Source organism: Bombina bombina, chromosome 2, assembly GCF_027579735.1.
Source record: "Bombina bombina isolate aBomBom1 chromosome 2, aBomBom1.pri, whole genome shotgun sequence".
In the NCBI taxonomy this organism is placed as follows: domain Eukaryota; kingdom Metazoa; phylum Chordata; class Amphibia; order Anura; family Bombinatoridae; genus Bombina; species Bombina bombina.
In genome coordinates this window covers 620,833,666-620,853,489 of record NC_069500.1, presented here as the reverse complement: position 1 = coordinate 620,853,489, position 19,824 = coordinate 620,833,666, and the positions used below count along the sequence as shown (strand labels likewise).

Genomic DNA, 19,824 nt, shown 5'->3' with positions numbered 1-19,824 from the left:
CCATTCACTATACAATACGTATACATTTAGGACGTGAAAGAAACGTTTTCTTTTGTTGCATTTAAAAAGAGGGAATTTAAGAACACAGGGTTGTTTGATGTACAGTTGATATAAAAAGTCTACACACCCCTGTTAAAATGTCAGGTTTCTGTGATGTAAAAAAATGAGACAAAGATAAATCATTTCAGAACTTTTTCCACCTTTAATGTGACCTATAAACTACACAACTCAATTGCAAAACAAACTGAAATATTTTAGGTGGAGGGAAGTAGAAATAAAAAACTAAAATAATATGGTTGCATAAGTGTGAACACCCTTAAACTAATACTTTGTTGAAGCACCCTTTGATTTTATTACAGCATTCAGTCTTTTGAGTATGAGTTTTTCAGCATGGCACATTTTGACTTGGCAAGATTTGCTCACTCTTCTTTGCAAAAACACTCCAAATCTGTCAGATTGTGAGGGCATCTCTTGTGCACAGCTCACTTAAGATCACCTCACAGATTTTCGATTGGATTCAGGTCTGGGATCTGACTGGGCCATTCCAAAACTTTAATCTTCTTCTGGTGAAGCCATTCCTTTGTTGATTTGGATGTATGCTTTGGGGCATTGTCATGCTGAAAGATGAAGTTCCTCTTCATGTTCAGCTTTCTAGCAGAAGCCTGAAGGTTTTGTGCCAATATTGTCTGGTATTTGGAACTGTTCATAATTCCCTCTACCTTGACTAAGGCCCCAGTTCCATCTGAAGAAAAACAGCCCCAAAGCATGACGCTGCCACCAAAATGCTTCACTGTGGGTATGGTGTTCTTTTGGTTATATGCAGTGTTTTTGCGCCGAACATATCTTTTGGAATTATGGCCAAAAAGTTTAATCTTGGTTTCATCAAACCAGAACACCTTTTGCGACATGTGTTTTTGCAAAATTTAGCTGGGCTTGGATGTTTTTTTTTCGTAAGAAAAAGGCTTCCATCTTGCCACTCTACCCCATAGCCCAGACATATGAAGAATACAGGCGATTGTTGTCACATGCACCACACAGCCAGTACTTGACAGATATTCCTGCAGCTCCTTTAATGGTGCCGTAGGCCACTTGGCAGCCTCCCAGACCAGTTTTCTTCTCGTCTTTTCATCAATTTTGGAGGGACGTCCAGTTCTTGGTAATGTGACTGTTGCACCATATTTTATCCACTTGATGATGCCTGTCTTCACTGTGTTCCATGGTATATCTAATGTCTTGGAATTTCTTTTGTACCGGCTGTTCTCCTGACTGATACCTTTTAACAATAAGATCCCTCTGATGCTTTGGAAGCTCTCTGCGAACCATGGCTTTTGCTGTAGGTTGCGACTAAGAAAATGTCAGGAAAGACCAACTAGAACAGCTGAACTTTATTTGGGGTTAATCAGAGGCACTTTAAATGATGGCAGGTGTGTACTGACTCCTATTTAACATGATTTTGAATGTGATTGCTCAATTCTAAACACAGCTACATCCCCAGTCATAAGTGCGCACTTATGCAACCATATTTTTTTATTTTTGCTTCCCTCCGCCTAGTAGTTTCAGTGTGTTTCTTAATCAAGTTGTACAGTTTATAGGTCACATTAAAGGTGTCTCATTTTTTTACATCACAGAAACCTGACATTTTAACAGGGGTGTGTAGACTTTTTATATCCACTTTACTTTGAAAGACTGTTCATATAAATATTTTTATATATATACAGGTTTTGTTTTTATGATTTGACTACATGAGTACAGGTACATTGATTAAAATTTTGCTTTTTAAATGTATTTATTAGTTTACTAGTGTGGAATTGGGTTTACAACACAAGCTGTATACAACAAGCTGTATACAACACAAGCTGTATACATGCTGCACATTTTCAATAAACAGATACTTTTTCAGCAAGTGAGCAATTAATACAGCATTATAAGTTTCCATTTTCTTTCAGTTCATATATAAAATTAAATTGCTTTAACTAATCTGTTTAGACACAACATTTTATAAGATTTATGTTTTTTTGTAAGCTTAATAACCTGTAATCTCTCTTTACTGTACTTTCCTAATCACAATATCAGATGAAACAGACCTAGGGGTTATCTCAGATTATCACTATATTATGCACATAAAGCTTGGCCTTTTTAAATCTAAGTGTTCTATAAAGCTGTTGGTGTTCTGCACAAACACTTTATACATACCTGCCCTAAACCTGCCAGTCTTAAAAGGAGAGCTGATGGAAGAAGCAGGAATGACAGGGAACGGCCAAAGGAAATCCTTATGAAGAGTCTTCAGAGCAGTCACAAAATCCTCCACTCGAGCTGCACGGGTGCGCTCCTTGCAGAGCCAGCCAATCAGCTCAAACCCCAACTGTGCAGAGAAGCAGCCAAGGTCCTTGAGTCGGATTTCCTCTAATAACCGCCGTGCGTGCCGCCATAGCATCATATCGATGTACATGTTTTCAGCACAGTCACTGTCTTTACTCCACCTGATGACACAATGTGACCTATTTACATACCCATATATACAGCCTTCAATATTGTGATCAGTCAGACATTTAAATCTCTTCTTCTCATATACAAAATTGTTAACACTACATACTTTAAAAACTTTCCTTTATTGTTGTATTAAAAATGACACAAAAGACTGACTCAGAAGTTGGATAACAGTATTGGATGCGTATCGGCGGTTACCTTAGTCATGCACTAAAACTGCTGACTCATTTGTTTTCATCCACCAGTTTGTGTGAACAGAATGTGCGTTTGTAAAATAACCCTGTGACATTTACCAAAGCAAGAATATCAATAAAAATACCCCACACTCACCTTTTTCCGGCAGGCCCAGATGGCATACTGAGAGTTTTCTGGAGATTGAACTTCCCAGGAGGAACATTCTCAGCTGACTGAGATAAACTAATGCTGCGATTCCTGAAGAACTCAAAGCCACCACTAGAGCTATGCTCCTGAAACAAGAAAAATACATAGAATGGAGTTGAAAAGGTAGAACACATTTGAAAACTCAGGAACAATGCAAAGCAAAAAACAAAACAGCATAGTACGGTTGTAAAAGCCTGGGTAATTATATTAAAAACAATATAGAATATCCTTCAAGACTGAAATATTGTATATTTTACTTTCTAGGCAGTATTGAGTAAAAATAGAAATTAGCAGACTCAAGTTGTAATCATCCTATAAGATATAAATATGAGATAAAAAAGTATTAAAAAGGACATTTGAACATATTAAACACAATTAGAAGCATTAATAAAGCAACACTTATGTGAAAATGTATTACAGCTAAAATTAGGGCAGTAGCCCCATTGGCTCCTAGAATGTTACCCCTGCTCCTAACTTTTTGGGGTTATTCTCCATATATTTATATACAAATGCCACTGTCTGGCTCCTCCTGAAAGTATCTCTGGCTCCTAAATATTCTTACTGGCTCTCAAAGGGACATTAAACAGAATGAGATTGTGATATAAAATATTTAATTGTGTGTAGTAAAATAAATTTGCAATATACTTATTTTTTTTTCATTTTGTTCCCTTTCCTATAATATAACTGAAATTGTTGGTTTTCTAAATTCCACTGAGTCTCTATAAATGGGCGCCGCAATGTTTGAACTTAAAGGAAGTGTAGTCAAAATTAAACTTTCAAGATTCAGATAGAGCAGCAATTTTTTTTATACTTTTATTTATCATTTCAGCAAACAATATTCCATCCAAAAAAAAAAAAAAAAGGGATATAATTAGTATTCACAAAAAACAAAGATTTGTTAACATCCTTTTAGACAACCCAAAAAAAAAAAAAAGATTGAGTTGCTGATTTTTCATTTTATCTAACCAAGCCTGCCTACTACCTGTAAGAAGGCCTGACCTCGAAGAAAAAGGGAAAAAAAAGAGAAAAAAAAAAAAAGAAAGGAAAAGGAGAAAAAAAAAAATAAAAATAAAAAAGGGGGATAGAAGACCCCCGAAAGAATTCCTCCCTCTCCTCCGTCCCCCCCCTACCTACCACAATTCTAACTGAACCAATTCAGAATTCCTGAATGGAAAGATCAAATTCTCTATTTGGTTTTCTGGATAGCTTTAAATGAAAACTGCCCATTTCTTTAAGAATGTTTTTATGTCCTCCTCATTGTTTATATTAATATCTCTTTGCTCTAATATACATTGTTTTTTAAGGCAATTTTTGACTTCTAGCAACACTGGAAGTCTATGACTTTTCCAGCCTTTAATGATTGAATACCTAACTGCTAGAATTGAGAGAATTACTAGTTTTTCCTGAGGGTGTTGTCCTTCCCATTGTTTAATACAAAACACAATTTGCGCAAATGTAAGATCCAGAGGGGACATCCTCAGTGTGTTATTAAGCCAGTATTGGATTTTCTGCCACAATTGCCTGATTTTCGGGCAGCTCCAGATCATATGCTTTAAATTTGCTGCCGGAAAAGCACACTTTGGGCATTTGTTAAAGTTTAAATTATGTAATTTATGACCCTTTTCTGGTGTGAAATATGCTTTGTGTAGCATTTTGACATGTGCCTCTCTCCAAGTTGCTGAGAGTGTGGCATGATATACTTTAATAATGGATTTTTGGATGAACTGTGAGTCTATGCTATTGGGAACGATTAGTCTATTCCATCCCGAGTCTATCTGCTCCAAAATAGGAGTTCCCTTGATACCAGTTAAACAGATATAACAGTAGGTAATTGAAGTATATCCACCCTTTGTTAATGACAACCAATTTTCCATTTTGCCCATGCCCCAGTCCCAGCCCACCGTTCTGACCAGTTCTGAAATATAGTGTCTTATTTGTAGATATGCAAAAAATTGGTTATTGGCTAGCTTGAACTCACTTCTTAGACACAAAATGTATAAAATCTTTTGAGGAACTAAGCTGATAAGTTGCTGCACTCTCTTCAGATCTAGGTCAGACCAATTGTCGAAGATTGCCGAGTTCAAGCCCGGACAGAACTCAGGGTTCCCTCTAATTGGAAGATACTGTGAAGCTTTACAGTTAACTTTTAAGAGGTTGGCGATCTTCCACCATGCTTTAATAGGATTAAAGATAGTTTTGAGTTTCTTGATTTCAGTGGGTAATAATTTTGGTTCGCAATGAATCAGTCCTGATGGAAGGAAGGGGAGGCAGATGTTTTCATCAAGTATATTATTAGTTACATAGTTTTTAGAACAGACCCAATCTGTTACTGTGCGCGCAAGGAATGCTAAGTTATAAAGTCTTATATCTGGCAGAGCTAATCCTCCGAATTCTTTCCCTACTGAGAGCTTGGATATTGATATCCTGGATCTCTTCCCTTGCCATATGAAGTTTCTAATTGCCGAGTTGAGAAGCCGAATATCTTTTTCATGCATAAATAAAGGAGTGTTCTGTAACACATAAAAGTTTTGGGAGGAGGACCATCTTATATAGTGCAATTCTCCCGGAGAGTGAGATTGGCAGATTTAGACAGGTTTTCAGTTTTTCACAGATATTTGCCAATATTGGTGTTATATTGAGTCTATAAAGATCTGATGATTTGACTGGAATATTAATACCTAGGTATTTGAATGAATTTGTTACTTCCTTGAACGGACAATTACTTACTGAGTCAGACCTTCTTCTAAGCCAAAAGATCTCTGACTTGGATGCATTTATTTTATATCCAGAAAAGGTTCCAAAGCTGTCTATTATGTGCATAAGTTTGGGAATGTTAATCTTCGTATTCACAATATAAAGAAGAATATCGTTGGCGTATAGCGCAATTTTTATTTCATGCTTAGATATTCTAACACCTTGCAGAGACTGATCTGATCATAATTGCCAGGGGTTCTATAGCTATGTCAAATAAAAGAGGGGATAGTGGGCATCCCTGCCTCGTACCCCTCTGAATTTCAATTGCTGTTGATGTAATATTATTAACTATTAGATTTGTACGGGGTGTTTTATAGAGATTTTCTATGAAGATCCGAAACTTACCTGAAAATCAGAATTTATCTAACGATGTGAAAATATGGGTAAAATAAACTGAGTCGATTGCTACTATGGCAAGGTCAGAGACGCCTATCTTTTCTTCCTCGTTATCTAGCTTGTGAGAAAAAAATCAGAAATTGTCAACACTTCTCTAATTTTTGAGGCAGAATTACGGTTCTTCAGAAAACCTGCTTGATCTCTATGTATAATATGTATTAAACTACTTTGGAGTCTTCCTGCTAGTATTGAAGCCAAGATTTTGTATTCTGAGTTCAGAAGAGCTATGGGACGGTAAGACTCTCTTTGGGTTGGGTCTTTGCCTGCTTTCAAGATTAGTGTTGTATATGAAGCTGAAAAACTTGCTGGGACATTTTTGCCATTAACATAGAAGTCGTTGTAAAGGTTACATAGGTAAGGAACTACTTCTGGGGCTAAGATCTTGTAGACCTCATTAGGCAACCCGTCGGGTCCTGCGGCCTTATTAGGTGACATCTCAGATATCGTTTTATTTACTTCCTCCTCCGAGATTGGTTTATTTAATTTGGTGATTAATTCCTCTGGAACTGTGGGGCAATTTATTTTGCTCCAGAATTCCCGGGACTGATCTATATCTGTAGTTCTTAAGGAGTAGATGTCTTTATAGTAATTTGTAAAAGTCTCTAAAATGTCTTCTGGCTTTGTGAACGTCAGCCCTTTTTGTTGCAATCTGTCTATCAGTGAGGACTTTTTTTTCTCCCTTAACTAAATTGGCTAATAATTTGCCTGATTTGTTTCCAAAGCGATACATTTTTGCCCGGAATCTGAGATCTTTTTGGGTTTCCATGAGGAGTATTAGGGCATCTCTTTCTTTTTTAGCTTTAATATACTTGGCCCAGTTAAAAGGTGACTTTTTTAGGAGGAAACGATTGTATGAATTTCCCACGAAGTTGATAGCTTCTTTCTCTCTGTTTTTTAATATCTTAGTTAACTTGGCAGCATATGCTGTAATTTCCCCCTCTAATGACTGCCTTTGCAGCCCCCCAGAAAATTTCCGGTCTATCAGTATATTCCAGATTGAATTGAATATATTCTTTAAATTTGTCGTTTAAGTGTTTTTTAAATTTTAAATCATTAACCAAGTGATATGGAAACCTAAATCTCAAAAAAGCTTTCCTTGGACAATTCAATTGGATCTCGAGAAAAATAGGAGAGTGGTCTGAAAGGACTATGGGGGTAATTCCTGCATTTATTTTTCTTGAACAAAGTCTCTTGTCTACTAAGAATAAGTCTATTCTAGAGAGCGTTTTGTGCGCCCTAGATAGACAGGTATAATCCCGCAGATCGGGATTCTGTACCCGCCAAATATCTCTGACCGATAGATTCTGACAAATGTTCTTAAATATTTTTGTTTCTAGTTTATCCTTTTTACATTTAAGTTGCGTACTGTTATATCTCAATCTGTCCAGCGGAGACTGTGGGGCCATGTTAAAGTCCCCTCCTACAATCAGAAAGCCTTCTGAGTGGAGCAAGACCATAGATTGCATTAAGTTCTAGAAATCGTAATCCAGCTCATTGGGTGCATAAATGTTAAGTAAAGTATAAATTTGTTTAAAAATTCGAATTTTCACCATTAAAAATCTCCCCTCTGGATCTCCGCTTGTCTGTAGTAGTTCAGCGTCTAACCTTTTGCCCAACAGTATTGCCACTCCCCTCTTCCTTCTGATACTGGGTGAGGCTTCCACCTCCTTAATCCAGGAGCCCTTCAGTTTCATTGTTTCTTCCATGCTCAAGTGTGTTTCCTGTAGAAACATTATGTCAGCTTGCATCTTGCGCATGTGAGAGACAATGGCTTTCCTTTTTATAGGGGTTGTTATTCCTCCGATGTTCCATGATATTACCTTAAACTTATCTAGAGATTTTGTCATCTAACTTTAACTAACTAGAAGATAGCCAACAGGGGAAGAGAAGGGAGGGAGACGGAGGAGGACAGGAGGAGGGGAAAGAAAAAAAACAAACAAAAGGAAAAGGGGGAGTCTAGAATCTCAATTAAATGAAAGGAGAGGAGAGCCTGCCCCCCCCTTTTATTATTTCCCCTAGCTTCAAGGGGGTCCCGCACCATTAATTGCAAGAAGGTTGTTAAGATCATACTGTGCCTTCATAATAAATAATAACATGAATCTTTATACATTTTTTTACTCAGCAATCCCCTACAATTGGGGAGAACTCATCCTGCTGGTTCTAATTCAGTTAGAAATCTCTCTGCGTCTTTTGCATTATCAAAAAAATGTGTGTTGTCAGTAGTAGTGACTTTAAGTTTAGATGGATAGATTAGTGTTGCCCTGTATCCCTTGTGGATTAGTTTTGTACAAATGGGTGCAAGTTCTCTCCTTTTTAAGGAGGTTTCAGACGAAAAGTCCTGAAACATGAATATTTTAGCTCCCTCTATGCTAATAGGTTGTTTCTTTCTGTACTGCTGCATCATATTGGTTTTATCTAAGTAGTTCAGGAAGCGTGCTATAACTGGCCTTGGTCTATTATTAGGTTTATTGTCAGCCTGAGGTGGGCCAATTTTGTGAGCCCTTTCAATTATTATCTGTGTATCTGTGATTTGGGCTAGGGTTTCTGTTATGAATAATGTTAAGTTTTCAAATTTCTTTCCTTCAGGTATTCCTACTATCCTAATGTTGTTTCTCCGGGACCGATTCTCAGAGTCTTCTAATCTAGACTGCATTTTTTGAAGTTTAGCTTCTGTTTTCTTTAATCTAGAATTATGGGCTACTGAAAGGTCCACTAGATCTGAGACGCTTTGCTCTGCCTCTTGCAGTCTATTTGAAAACTATCTAATTTCCTGGGATAACATAACTATGTCCTGTTTTATTTCTGTTCTAAGAGTGTCAAACTTGGGTGTCAGGGCTTCTGATATATTGGAAACCAAATTTTGCATGCTAAAAACCTCATTCATTGGGTTTAAGTTTGATGCAGAATGTACATCTGCTGCGATTTCTACTACTCCTTTGGACTTTTTGTCACTAAGTTTGCCTGCCATGTTTGAAGGGGAAGATTTAAGGGAGGTGTTAAGGAATTTATCCATGTGCCAGTTGTGAGAAAAAAAAGAGACAAAAATAGTATTTGTGGGGGACTGGTCCTGAGTGCTTGAGTAAAAGTAGTGGGATGTAAGAGTGCAAAAAAAAAAAACTTGTGACTGGGCAAGTGATTTAGGGGAGTGTATGTTCTTTCCCCCTTCCCTCCCTCTCTTCTTGATAGAGAGAAGAGAAGAAGAGGGGAAAAGAGGGGGGGGGGAAAGAGGGATGAGAGCCCCCCCCCCCAAAAAAAGAATTTAGTGATTAATGTGTGTTGTGAGTAGTGCGATGGGGAAATTACCCCAAGGAGAAAAAACGTGAATTGTTTCAAGGGTGTGGTGTCAAGCTTCGGCAGTTTTTACTCAGAATGTAGAGAAAATTTGAGCAGTGTTTTTCTTATGACCTTAAAAGTGTTTTTCTTATGACCTTAAGGCTTAAGACTTCCTGCTTTTATGATATGCTATGCTTTTACCCTCTCAGCCTATATAGGACCTGTTATTTCTATTTTACCTTGAAACGTTATCAGGAATATAATGCAAAAGATAGATACTAGGACAATTCTTAAATTGATATGTAACATAACAATGTATCAATCGGCAATACTTGTAATATTTACATTCAGTAAACCATGAGAAAAAAAAAATAAATATGTTCAGCTGTGTCCTTTTAATCTCAGTCTTCAGGAAAGACTTGACATGACGAAGGTGTGAAATCAGTCCTTCTTACCCACAAAACTTAATAATCTCTTTACCCTGAGCCGTTATAAGCAATACAATTCAATAGATAGGTATTAAGGGAATTCTTAAACTGATATATGACATAACAATATAACTATCAGCAGTGCTTGTAACATTTGCATTCAATAATACCATGAGAAAAGGGAAGGAAACATATTCAGCTATATCCTTTTAATAACAGTCTTCATAAAAGACTTGTTATGATGAGGGTGTGGAGCCAGTCCTTCTCACTCAATTAACCCCAAAAACTTAATATTCTCTTTTCCCCCTTTCTTTTCTTTCTTTATTCTTTTTACTTTTACTTTATATTTATTTTCTGTGTGCTTTGGGTTTTCCTGGCCGATTGTCTTTCTTCTTCTTTCATTTACTAATGGAAGGGGGAAAGAGTATAACTTTTACAAATAGTTATGTTCGTTTATAATTCTTTGTAGTCTTCTGACTTAGTTCTTTAAGTTTTCTTTTGTTTCTGCTTCTCTCCTTGTGTCCTAAAACTACTAGGCATGCCTCTGAGTTATGATCCCCACTTAGCTAGTGTTTCTGGAGGGGAATCCCGGTGATTACTTTTCTTAATGTTTGAAGGGAGATATTTCCTTGTCTTTAGGATATTTTCCCAGTAATAAAGATTATTTTCCCTTCTTTGCTTATTTATTCCTTTCTCACTCTTTTCCCCTTGGCTTATGCAAAAAAAAAATTTCTTTCTTGTTTTCCCCTTTCCATAAGCCATGTAGAATTTTTCCTTAATGTCCTTGTATTACTATATCAGGGAACTTAGCCCCTTACAATGTACTCACCCTTCCCATCTCCGGTATTTTCAGGTGTCTCCCATCTTGCAAGTGACCTCCGGACCGTGAACCCCTCTCTTACCATCCAGGGGAAGGGAAATAACACTGTGCAGCTTGCAAAGAGCAAGTACTGGAGCGTAGCCTTTCCTCAACCCGCCTCCTCCCGCGCAACAACGGTGGGGGGGAGGGGGTCCGCTGGTAACTTTCGTGTCGGGTCCCAGAACAAAACTGGCAGAATAGAGGGGAGAAAAAAGAAAGACCGTTCACCGCCCTTCTTACCGGGACTCCGAATAGTAGTGCAGCATTCAGTCTCTCTGCCAGACACTAGAGCGACGCACTCCTGCAATCGCCTCCTCCCTCGCAGCACCTGTGGGGGAGGAGGATGTTCGTTCGATTCCTTCAGTTCCTCCTTCAGATTCACTCAATGCGGCCAGGTATATGTTGATATCTCACAAATGCAGTGTTCAAGGGGTCAGCGGTCTCTTCACCAGGAGGGAGGGTGAGTAAGTAGTCGATACAAGGGGAGTTAGCTTAGAATAGCAGCTTGTTGTGAGCTGATAGTATGCTTTGTCACAGTCTTATCCTTGCGGACTTTGCATTCTACGGCAGCGGTGTAACCTCAGGGAAAGATTAGTAGAGCCGCTATAGCAGCTTGTTGTGAACTGATAATGTGTTTTAACGCAGTCTTGTCCTTGCGGGCTTAGCCTCTTGCGGTAGCGGTGTAGAGTCAGGGAAGGATTAACAGAGCCGCTGTGCCTTTTGTCCCTTCCGATATTGTAAGACACGTTTGTAGGGCTTACAAGTCCCCTTCGAGCTAGGGGGTCTCAAACAGCGGGCTGGATTCCGCTGTGAATTCCGGCAGCGTGTGTACTTTGCTGGCCAGGTAGCAGCCCTTCACCTCAGGGCTTGGCGCATGGGAAACATCACCAGGTGCTTAGAGCTGGAGAACAAACGCTCAGCTACCTGTGCTGAGCTCCTCCTCCGGAACTTCCCAATGTCTTAGAGCAGCAATTTTAAGCAACTTTCTAATTTACTCCTATTATCAATTTTTCTATGTTCTCTTGGTATCTTTATTTGAATGTAAGCTTAGGAGCCGACCCATTTTTGGTTCAGCACCTGAGTAGCGCTTGCTGATAGGTGGCTACATTTAGCCACTAATCAGAAAGTGCTAGCCCAGACTCTGAACCAAAAATGGGCCGGCTCTTATGCTTACATTCTTGCTTTTTTAAAATAAAGATACCAAAAGAACGAAGAAAACTTGATAACAGGAGTAAATTTGAAAGTTGCTTAAAATTGCATGCTTAAGCGATTCATGAAAGTTTCATTTTGACTAGACTATTCCTTTAAAAGGCACAGTCTCCGCCAGAATTTCTATTGTTTAAAAAGATAGATAATCCCTTTATTACCTATTCCCCAGTTTTGCATAACAGTTATATTAATATATTATTTACCTCTCTGATTACCTTATACCTAAGTCTCTGCAGACTGTCCCATTATTTTAGTTCTTTTGACAGACTTGTATTCTAGCCAGTCAGTGCTGACTCATAAATAACTCCATGGGATTAAGCACACCATTTGTTTTGAATATATCATTATATTTAGAATGTATTTACTGTTTAACATCCCTTTACATTTTAAACAGATTTGTTGCCCCCTAGCAAAAATGAGAACTTGTACATATGCCAGAAATAACATAAAGCAGAATTATCTATTAACACCCCAAAAAATTTCTTCCTACCTGGTTGGTTGGAGTAGAGGGTGGAGTCTCCGATTCTCCAGAAGCAATAGCTTTCAGGAATCTGATCATGTGTCTGCAGAGATCCCATTTCCCCTGCTCTAAGGCAGTATTGAATAAAAGGGTTGCATGCTGCCTGCTGACTGCAGCTGCCTCCATGTTCTGCAAAGATGAGGCACCATTATTTCCATGAATATAGACACATAACTACAGTTCTGCTGAGTTGTCACTAGGTAGCAAATACTTGATATTAATAAACCATTAGAAATATTACATTTTATAGAAAATCATAACAATCTTAGCATAACAGTCACAGCACACATTAACTAGGCTTAACTGCTGGGTATGTAGCTGTGCCATCTTGGACAGGCAGGACTTACAAATGATGACAACAGGATGGGAATTCAATGCAGACAATAAGTAGTGCAATATATTTAAGTTTTTGATGGCCCTTAAATCAATTTTATAATATTTGTCTCATATATTTCTCACAATTAAGCAGTTTGATTTCCTTTATGACAGACACACAGAGAGCAGTTATTATCCCCCTGTGTCAGACATATACCAAGCAGTGTTTAATGCTTCGTCTGCCACATGCACCCGTGACAACCTCATATTGAGCAGAATTAACTCCTTGTCAGCCACATGTAGAGAAATATACACTTGAGATATTCCACTTACCCCATCAGGGGTCTTTATGATGATCCTTAGTGCCCAGTGGGGGTTCAGGCACATTGTCTCTTCATGAGTGCTCTGGGCTTTTAATATATATTTAATACCTTCTTTTTTTCCATTAAATGTCTGGCTGGCTAAGGCAGAGGGAATGGTGCAACATTGCTAAAAATTCCACATTTTACATGATATTATTTTGCTCCTCCAAGCCCAACGAGGCAGTACTGGTATTTGTTCAGAGGCATGGAGGTGCATAGAGGGACAAGAACTCTCCACCACATCACCAGGGATTAGTGAAATAGCTTGGAACACAATGCATGTGGGGAGTCTAGCAAGGTGACATGCCACGGAGTAGCTTCATAAAATAGTTTGACCCCCAAGAGAGGTGCTATGGTTTTTTTACTTGATATCCAAGCCGCCAGATGCTAAATACCCAACAATTATGACTGCTGCCATTCATTTTCACAAATATTGTGCAATAATCATACACAACATATTATATCCTGCTGAAGATTAATACGCTTCATTACACATTAAATCCATGAAAGAAAAAACCATATAGCAGTATGGTGATAGAGGGTGCCAAAAAGATTCCAGTAGAGACTTGTTGAAAGATCAAACAAATTGATCCACGCTCTATATTGGAGGGTGCAAAACTTGAAACAAGTAAAATAAGAGTGCCAATGCTCTTGTAAGTATATCTACATTTGTTGTCTTCTATTATGACTCCATCTTTCCGGAACCTACTTGCACTATGAGGCGCTGTCTTTCTTTGTTCAGTTTCTAGATATTACATTAAATCCATGGCTGCCTGCCTCTGTCAATTACTTAACTTAAAAGGACCATTAAAGGAACAGGAAACACAATTTTTTTCTTTCATGATTCAGAAAGAGCACATGATTTTAAACAACTTTACAATTTACTTCTATTATTTAATTTTCTTCCTTCTCTTGCTATGCTTTGCTGAAAGGTTTATCTAGGGAAGCTCAGACGCAGCAGAGAACCTAGGTTTTAGCCGCTGATTGGTGGCTGCATATATATACCGATTGTCATTGGCTCACCCATGTGTTCAGTTATTGCTGCTCCTTCAACAAATCATACCAAGAGAATGAAGCAAATTTGATAATAGAAGTAAACTGGAAAGTTGTTTAAAATTGTATGTTCTGCCTAAATCATGAAATATTTTTTTGGGTTTCATGGTCCTTAAAGCTGAACTGCATAATCAACAGTGGATGTTTTTCTAACAAAACTGAAAAATATTATTCCATTTTCCCTCCCATACATCGTGTGACAGCCATCAGCAAATCACAGACTCATATGTGCATATGCTCAGTAGGAGCTGGTGCCTCAGAGAGGGCATGCAGTTTTAAAAAATTACTTATATATGCATAATCTGAATCATGAAAGTTTATTCTTGACTTTAGTGTCTTTTTAAGGAACACACATTAAAGGGAAACTAAACCTAATTTTTTTCTTTCATGACTCAGGTTCAGCACTCTGGATAGCGCTTGCTTATTGGTGGCTACATTTAGCCCACAATAAGGAAGAGTAACCCAGATTCTGAACCAAAAATGGTCCGGCTCCTAATTTTTAGATTCCTGCTTTTTAAATCAAGATAGCAAGTGAACGGAAAAAAAAAAAAGATTATAGGAGTAAATTATAAAGTTGCTAAATTGCATGCTCTGACTCATTAAAGAAAAAATGTGGGTTTAGTGTCCCTTTAATTCAGTTTTCCAGGTTATGTAACTGAACTGATCTGAAAAGCACTCCTGCATTAGCAGGAGGAAACTACACTGGGAAGGTTACACAAATAATGATCAAAGATTACAGTGATTTGATCATATGTTTATACAAAATGTCATACCCTGATTCAAAGACTTTACAATATAAATTTACACCTATTTTAAGAACATATTTACAAAAAGAAAGCCACACACTTCTATGGATACAAATTGTTTAAAATGTAAAAAAGAGTTTATATTTTCGTAACATGAAAAGCACTGCAGTACATAAAATGCTATACTTAAAGGGATATGAAACACAAATTTTATTTTGTGATTGAGACAGAGCATACAATTTAAAAAAAAGTTTCTAATTTACTTCTATTATCAAATTTGCTTTGTTCTCATGGTATTCTTTGTTAAAGAGATACCTAAATAGGCATCTGGATCATGGCAAGAAATTGTGCTGCCATCTAGTTTGAATAACTTCTTGCAAAACTGCTGCCATATAGTGCTCCAGACATCTGCACGCTCCTGAGCTTGCGTCTCTGTTTTTAAACAAAAAATATCAAGAGAGTTTAGAAAATTTGATAATAGAAGTAAATTAGAAAGTTGTTTAAAATTGTGTGCTCTGACTCATGAAAGAAAATGTGTGTGTTGCATGTCCCAAGTAGGATGTTTTTTCATACTATACCTAAAAAACCAAAACATATTAAGGTTTAGATTGACCAAACTTCTATTATTCAAACAAACAAACCCCACAATAAAATGTTTTAGAATAAAACAAAGAGCTATGGTGGCAAATTAAATGGCTAAAATAGTGATTCTTTCAAAATCAAACTTAAAAAAATAAATAAAAGCCCCACATAAACAGTATTATCCCACCAGGCACACAAGGTTCGCAATCACTACCTGCAGAATGATGAGATACGATGCAGCAGTGTCTAAGTCCTGGGCCATCAGGCATTCCTCAAACAAGTCCTTGGGGTTACCAACTGCAGCAAAAAGATAATTCCACAGGGCATACTCTGTTTTCCGTGCACAGTGAACAACAGTTTGCAGGAAAAGGGGAAACTCTGTGATAAACTTTGCAACAGTCGGAAGCAAGGGGTCGGGAATAGGTTCCCGTGAGGTAGCTTCTTCTTCTAATACTTCATGAAGCATGAGTTCTAACACATGAGGGAAGTATGGCAGAGCAGAACATGACTGGGCCAACAGCAGGGCCTGCTCACCTAAGTTCCTCACCAATAGCTGGCGCAAAATGTGATGGAGGTAGATCTGAGAGGTCCTCTCCACAATACAGTAGGGGAATTGGACTTCCAAATGCTCAGCAGAAGAACTGAGATTATTAAAACAGTCATAGCCAACAGTTTCATTGATGGCCCCAAGAACCAGAGCATCCTCAAACAGGACCGCAAGTGGGTAGATGTTGATGTGAAAAGGCAGCATGATGCGCTTAGACAGGAAGGAATGTGGTTTTCGGTGATCCCTGGGAAAGAGAGGAAGCCACACTTTCATGCCTGCTCCACCACAGCTTAGCCAGAGGGCTTCCAAAAGATGTCGCTTCTGCTTGTTGGCCCGACAGGTACTCCAAACATTTTCTACCGATTGGGCTAGCACCACGGGAGCACAAAAGGGTAACTTAAAAATAAATAAAATAGTTATATATGCACAGATTTAAAAACAAAACTATGCTTACCTGATAAATAATTTTTTTCATGGTGGTGAAAGCCCATGATCCATTACTCCTGGGATTCAACTCCTGGACACTAGGAGGAGGCAAAGATTTACAAAACTTTAAAGAAGCACTTCATCCTTCCCACCTCACTGGTATGTCAGTCTGACTTATAGCCAAGCAAGGAGAAGTAGCAAAAAGAGGTAGAAAAGGACAAAGCAGGGAAAAGTGAAATGCAAACTAGAACTGCCACCAGAAAAATACAAAAATAATAAAACTGGGCGGGGCTGGTAAACTCTCACCAAAATGAAAGAAATTAAATTTATCATCAGGTAAGCATAAATTTTGTTTTCTTTCATAAGGTAGTGAGAGTCCACAATCTATTACTCCAGGCAACAAATACCCAAGCAGTGGAGTCTACTTTATATGTAATTTGGGCGGGACATTTTTTGAAAGGCAGTTAACTAATTCTCAGGTAAGGAAAAAAATATCAGAGAGGTAGAAATTGGGAAACGTATGTAATCATAACCATGTTCCTGCCATTCAACATGTTGTTCAACAGAGGCCTCATCTTTAAATGCCCGAGAAGTGGAACCTGATCTGGTAGAATAGGCTGTGATGCACTTTGGGGAAGGCTTTCCCGCCTCCAAGAAAGCCAAGTGGATGAAGAATTTTAACCAAGAAGCTAAAGTAATGGCTATGCCTCCCGACCCTTCCTTACATGCTGATAGAAGAATGAAAAGATTAGAAGATTGTCTAAAATCCTTTGTAGCCTGCAGATAAAATGTCAAAGTTCTAAATTCTATAAAAGTCTTCCTTAAGAATATTGTGGACTAGGACAAAGAGAAGGAATAATAATTTCCTTTTTCTGAAGATATCAGAAGACACCACATTTGGAAAAAGGTTCCAGCCTGTCCCAATAGCACCATTGGGTGTATCACGTTTGTGAGTAACCATTTGTCCTGTTTTTATTTATCACTTTGTCTGGTGGTACTAGGCCATTGTGGCACCTCTGTTTCCATTTTTAGATCATCGTTGACCACGATCCGACCATCCTTTGACAGAATGCTGCCTTTATCTTAGAGATTATGGACTTTTGATTGTTTTATTTGCTTTATATTGGGTTATCATCTATTGTACATGTTTGATTATTGTATTATTTCCTAGGAAGCGCCCCTATGGGAGATTTTGCACCAGTGCAATTTTCTCATTTTTTATCACTTCTTATAAAAATTTAAGAATTCTAGAAATTCTAAAAGAATGCCAACTAAAATATTTTCCAGACACCAGGAAAACAAATTATGCTTACCTGATAATTTCATTTCCATCTGTATGGGAAGAGTCCACAGCTGCATTCCTTACTTTTGGGAAATACTGAACCTGGCCACCAGTAGGAGGCAAAGACACCCAGCCAAAGGCTTAAATACCGCCCCCACTTCCTCATAACCCCAGTCATTCTGCCGAGGAAACAAGGAACAGTAGGAGAAATATCAGGGTGAAAAAACGTGCCAGAAGAAAAAAAATTAAATTTAGGGCCACCCACCGGAGAACCCTGGAGGGAGCTGTAGACTCTTCTCATACAGATGGAAATGAAATTATCAGGTAAGCATAATTTATGCTTTCCATCTTAATATGGGAAGAGTCCACAGCTGCATTCCTTACTTTTGGGAAACATATACCCAAGCTCTAGAGTACACGGAATGCTAACGGGAGGGAAAAAGAGAAGCGGACCCAATCTGAGTGCACCACAGCCTGCAAAAACTTTCTCCTGAAGGCTGATTCAGCAGAAGCAAAAGGAGAACCGGGTAGCCGCCTTACAAAGCAGACCCATAGAGGCCGCATCATAGAAGGCCCAATTGGAAACCGCTGCTCGCATAGAATAAGCCGTAATCCACAGAGGAGGCTTATGTCCCGCCGTCTATGCGAAACGTTTGACACTCCTCAATCAAAAAGGTAAGGAAGTCGAAGAGGCCCTCTCTGACCCCTACCCTTCCCGGAGAGAGAACAAACCGAAAAAGAGTTTGTCTAAATTCCTTTATGGCCCGAAGATAGAACTTCAAGGCACAAACCACATCCAAAAATACGTTGTAAACGTTCCTTCGATGAAGGAGGATTAGGACATAAAAAAGGGACCACAATCTCTTGATTGATGTTGCGAACTGACATAACCTTAGGAAGAAACCTAACTTGGTTCGTAAAACAGTCTTATCGGGATGGCAGCCGCTGCCGGTCGAAACAAATATCCTGTATGTTGAAACATCTTTCTTAACAGAGTTTCCAGCTCTTATCCATGGGCTCTTCAAACGAAGAACTATCCTCAAGTGGGATAGTAGTATGTTTTAGCAAAGGTGAAGATACCGCCCTCCCATTTAGGGACGGAACCTCACAACTCTATTGAGAGATCAGGACCGGGAACAATTTGTTGAAGGGAGAAGAGGGGAAAAAGGAATCCAATCCTGTCCCCTTCATTTTTAATAATGTTCGCCATCTAACAGGAGCAGGGAAGGGAAGGCACCACCCTGTCCTCAATTTAGGAATTAAAGGTCCATCAGGCAATATGACCTCTGGAACCTATGAATTTGCCAAAAACTTCATTTAGAAGAAAGGGCAAATTCCTAAAACTAAAGCCTGGTTCCTCCACAGCTGGAGGTTTAGAGGCAGTAGACTACGACCCAGAAAGTTCATAATCTGAAGTCAAAGAAAGAACTTCACCCTCGGATAACCCTATCAGTTAAATCCAAAACATTATTTGATGTACTCTGGGAAGGAGTGCAATATGTAACCTTTCGCTTACGCTTAGCAGGGCGAGGTAAAGCATAAAAGCCCGCAGACACCGCCGTCTGTACTGCGCAGTAACGTCTGGTGAAAAAAGGCCCCCTCCAGATGGAGGATCTGCAATGCTACGGGAAAACTGCATTTGTATAGAGATAACAATGTAGGGTACGCACCGCACTGGACGACAACTCCTCAGAGGTGGACGGCTCAGAGAGAGACACAATCACACAAAGAGGGTTAGAGAGAGTAAGAGAGAGAGACACAATCACACATTATCAAGGCATATGGAACATAATTGAGAGGGGGAACTAGGGCCTTCTCACCATATAAACAGGAATTACTCTTTAGAAAGTAACAGAATCCTCCATTGCTAGTGTAATAACCGGAGAACTAGAGAAATAAAACATCTTATTTTATTCAAAAAACGGCACCCCCTTATACCCCAATGGCTGGGGCACTCACCACCTCCTATGACCCAGACAGTACAGAGATTTATGACTCCTCTCCGATAGACACCCGGTCAGGAAAGAGGGAATGAATCACACAGTGCACAATGAAGGACTGTCCCTGTTATGAGAGAAAGCGCGCCAAGCTTGTAAGCTGCATGGCTTTCAAAGTGAAAGTGAAACCTGTATATTCCATAACAGCCTATGAGCCTAACATCTCACACATAAAGCAGCATAAAATCAAATAAACATATAAGATTA

General features: G+C 38.7%; 1 protein-coding gene across 2 annotated transcripts in view; it reads right to left on the bottom strand.

Annotated features, from left to right (window-relative positions):
• The window catches only part of RIC1 (RIC1 homolog, RAB6A GEF complex partner 1), a 514,431-nt gene that overhangs the window by 11,040 nt on the left and 483,567 nt on the right, over positions 1–19,824 (bottom strand). The window contains exons 19-22 of one of the 2 annotated variants that reach the window (XM_053702556.1): positions 15,580–16,308; positions 12,278–12,436; positions 2,818–2,954; positions 2,194–2,480 (exon numbers count right to left, since the gene is read on the bottom strand). In XM_053702556.1, coding sequence (XP_053558531.1) covers positions 2,194–2,480; positions 2,818–2,954; positions 12,278–12,436; positions 15,580–16,308 — 1,312 coding nt within the window. The remainder of the gene's footprint in view (positions 1–2,193; positions 2,481–2,817; positions 2,955–12,277; positions 12,437–15,579; positions 16,309–19,824) is intronic. The other variant, XM_053702557.1, reaches the window with a different exon arrangement.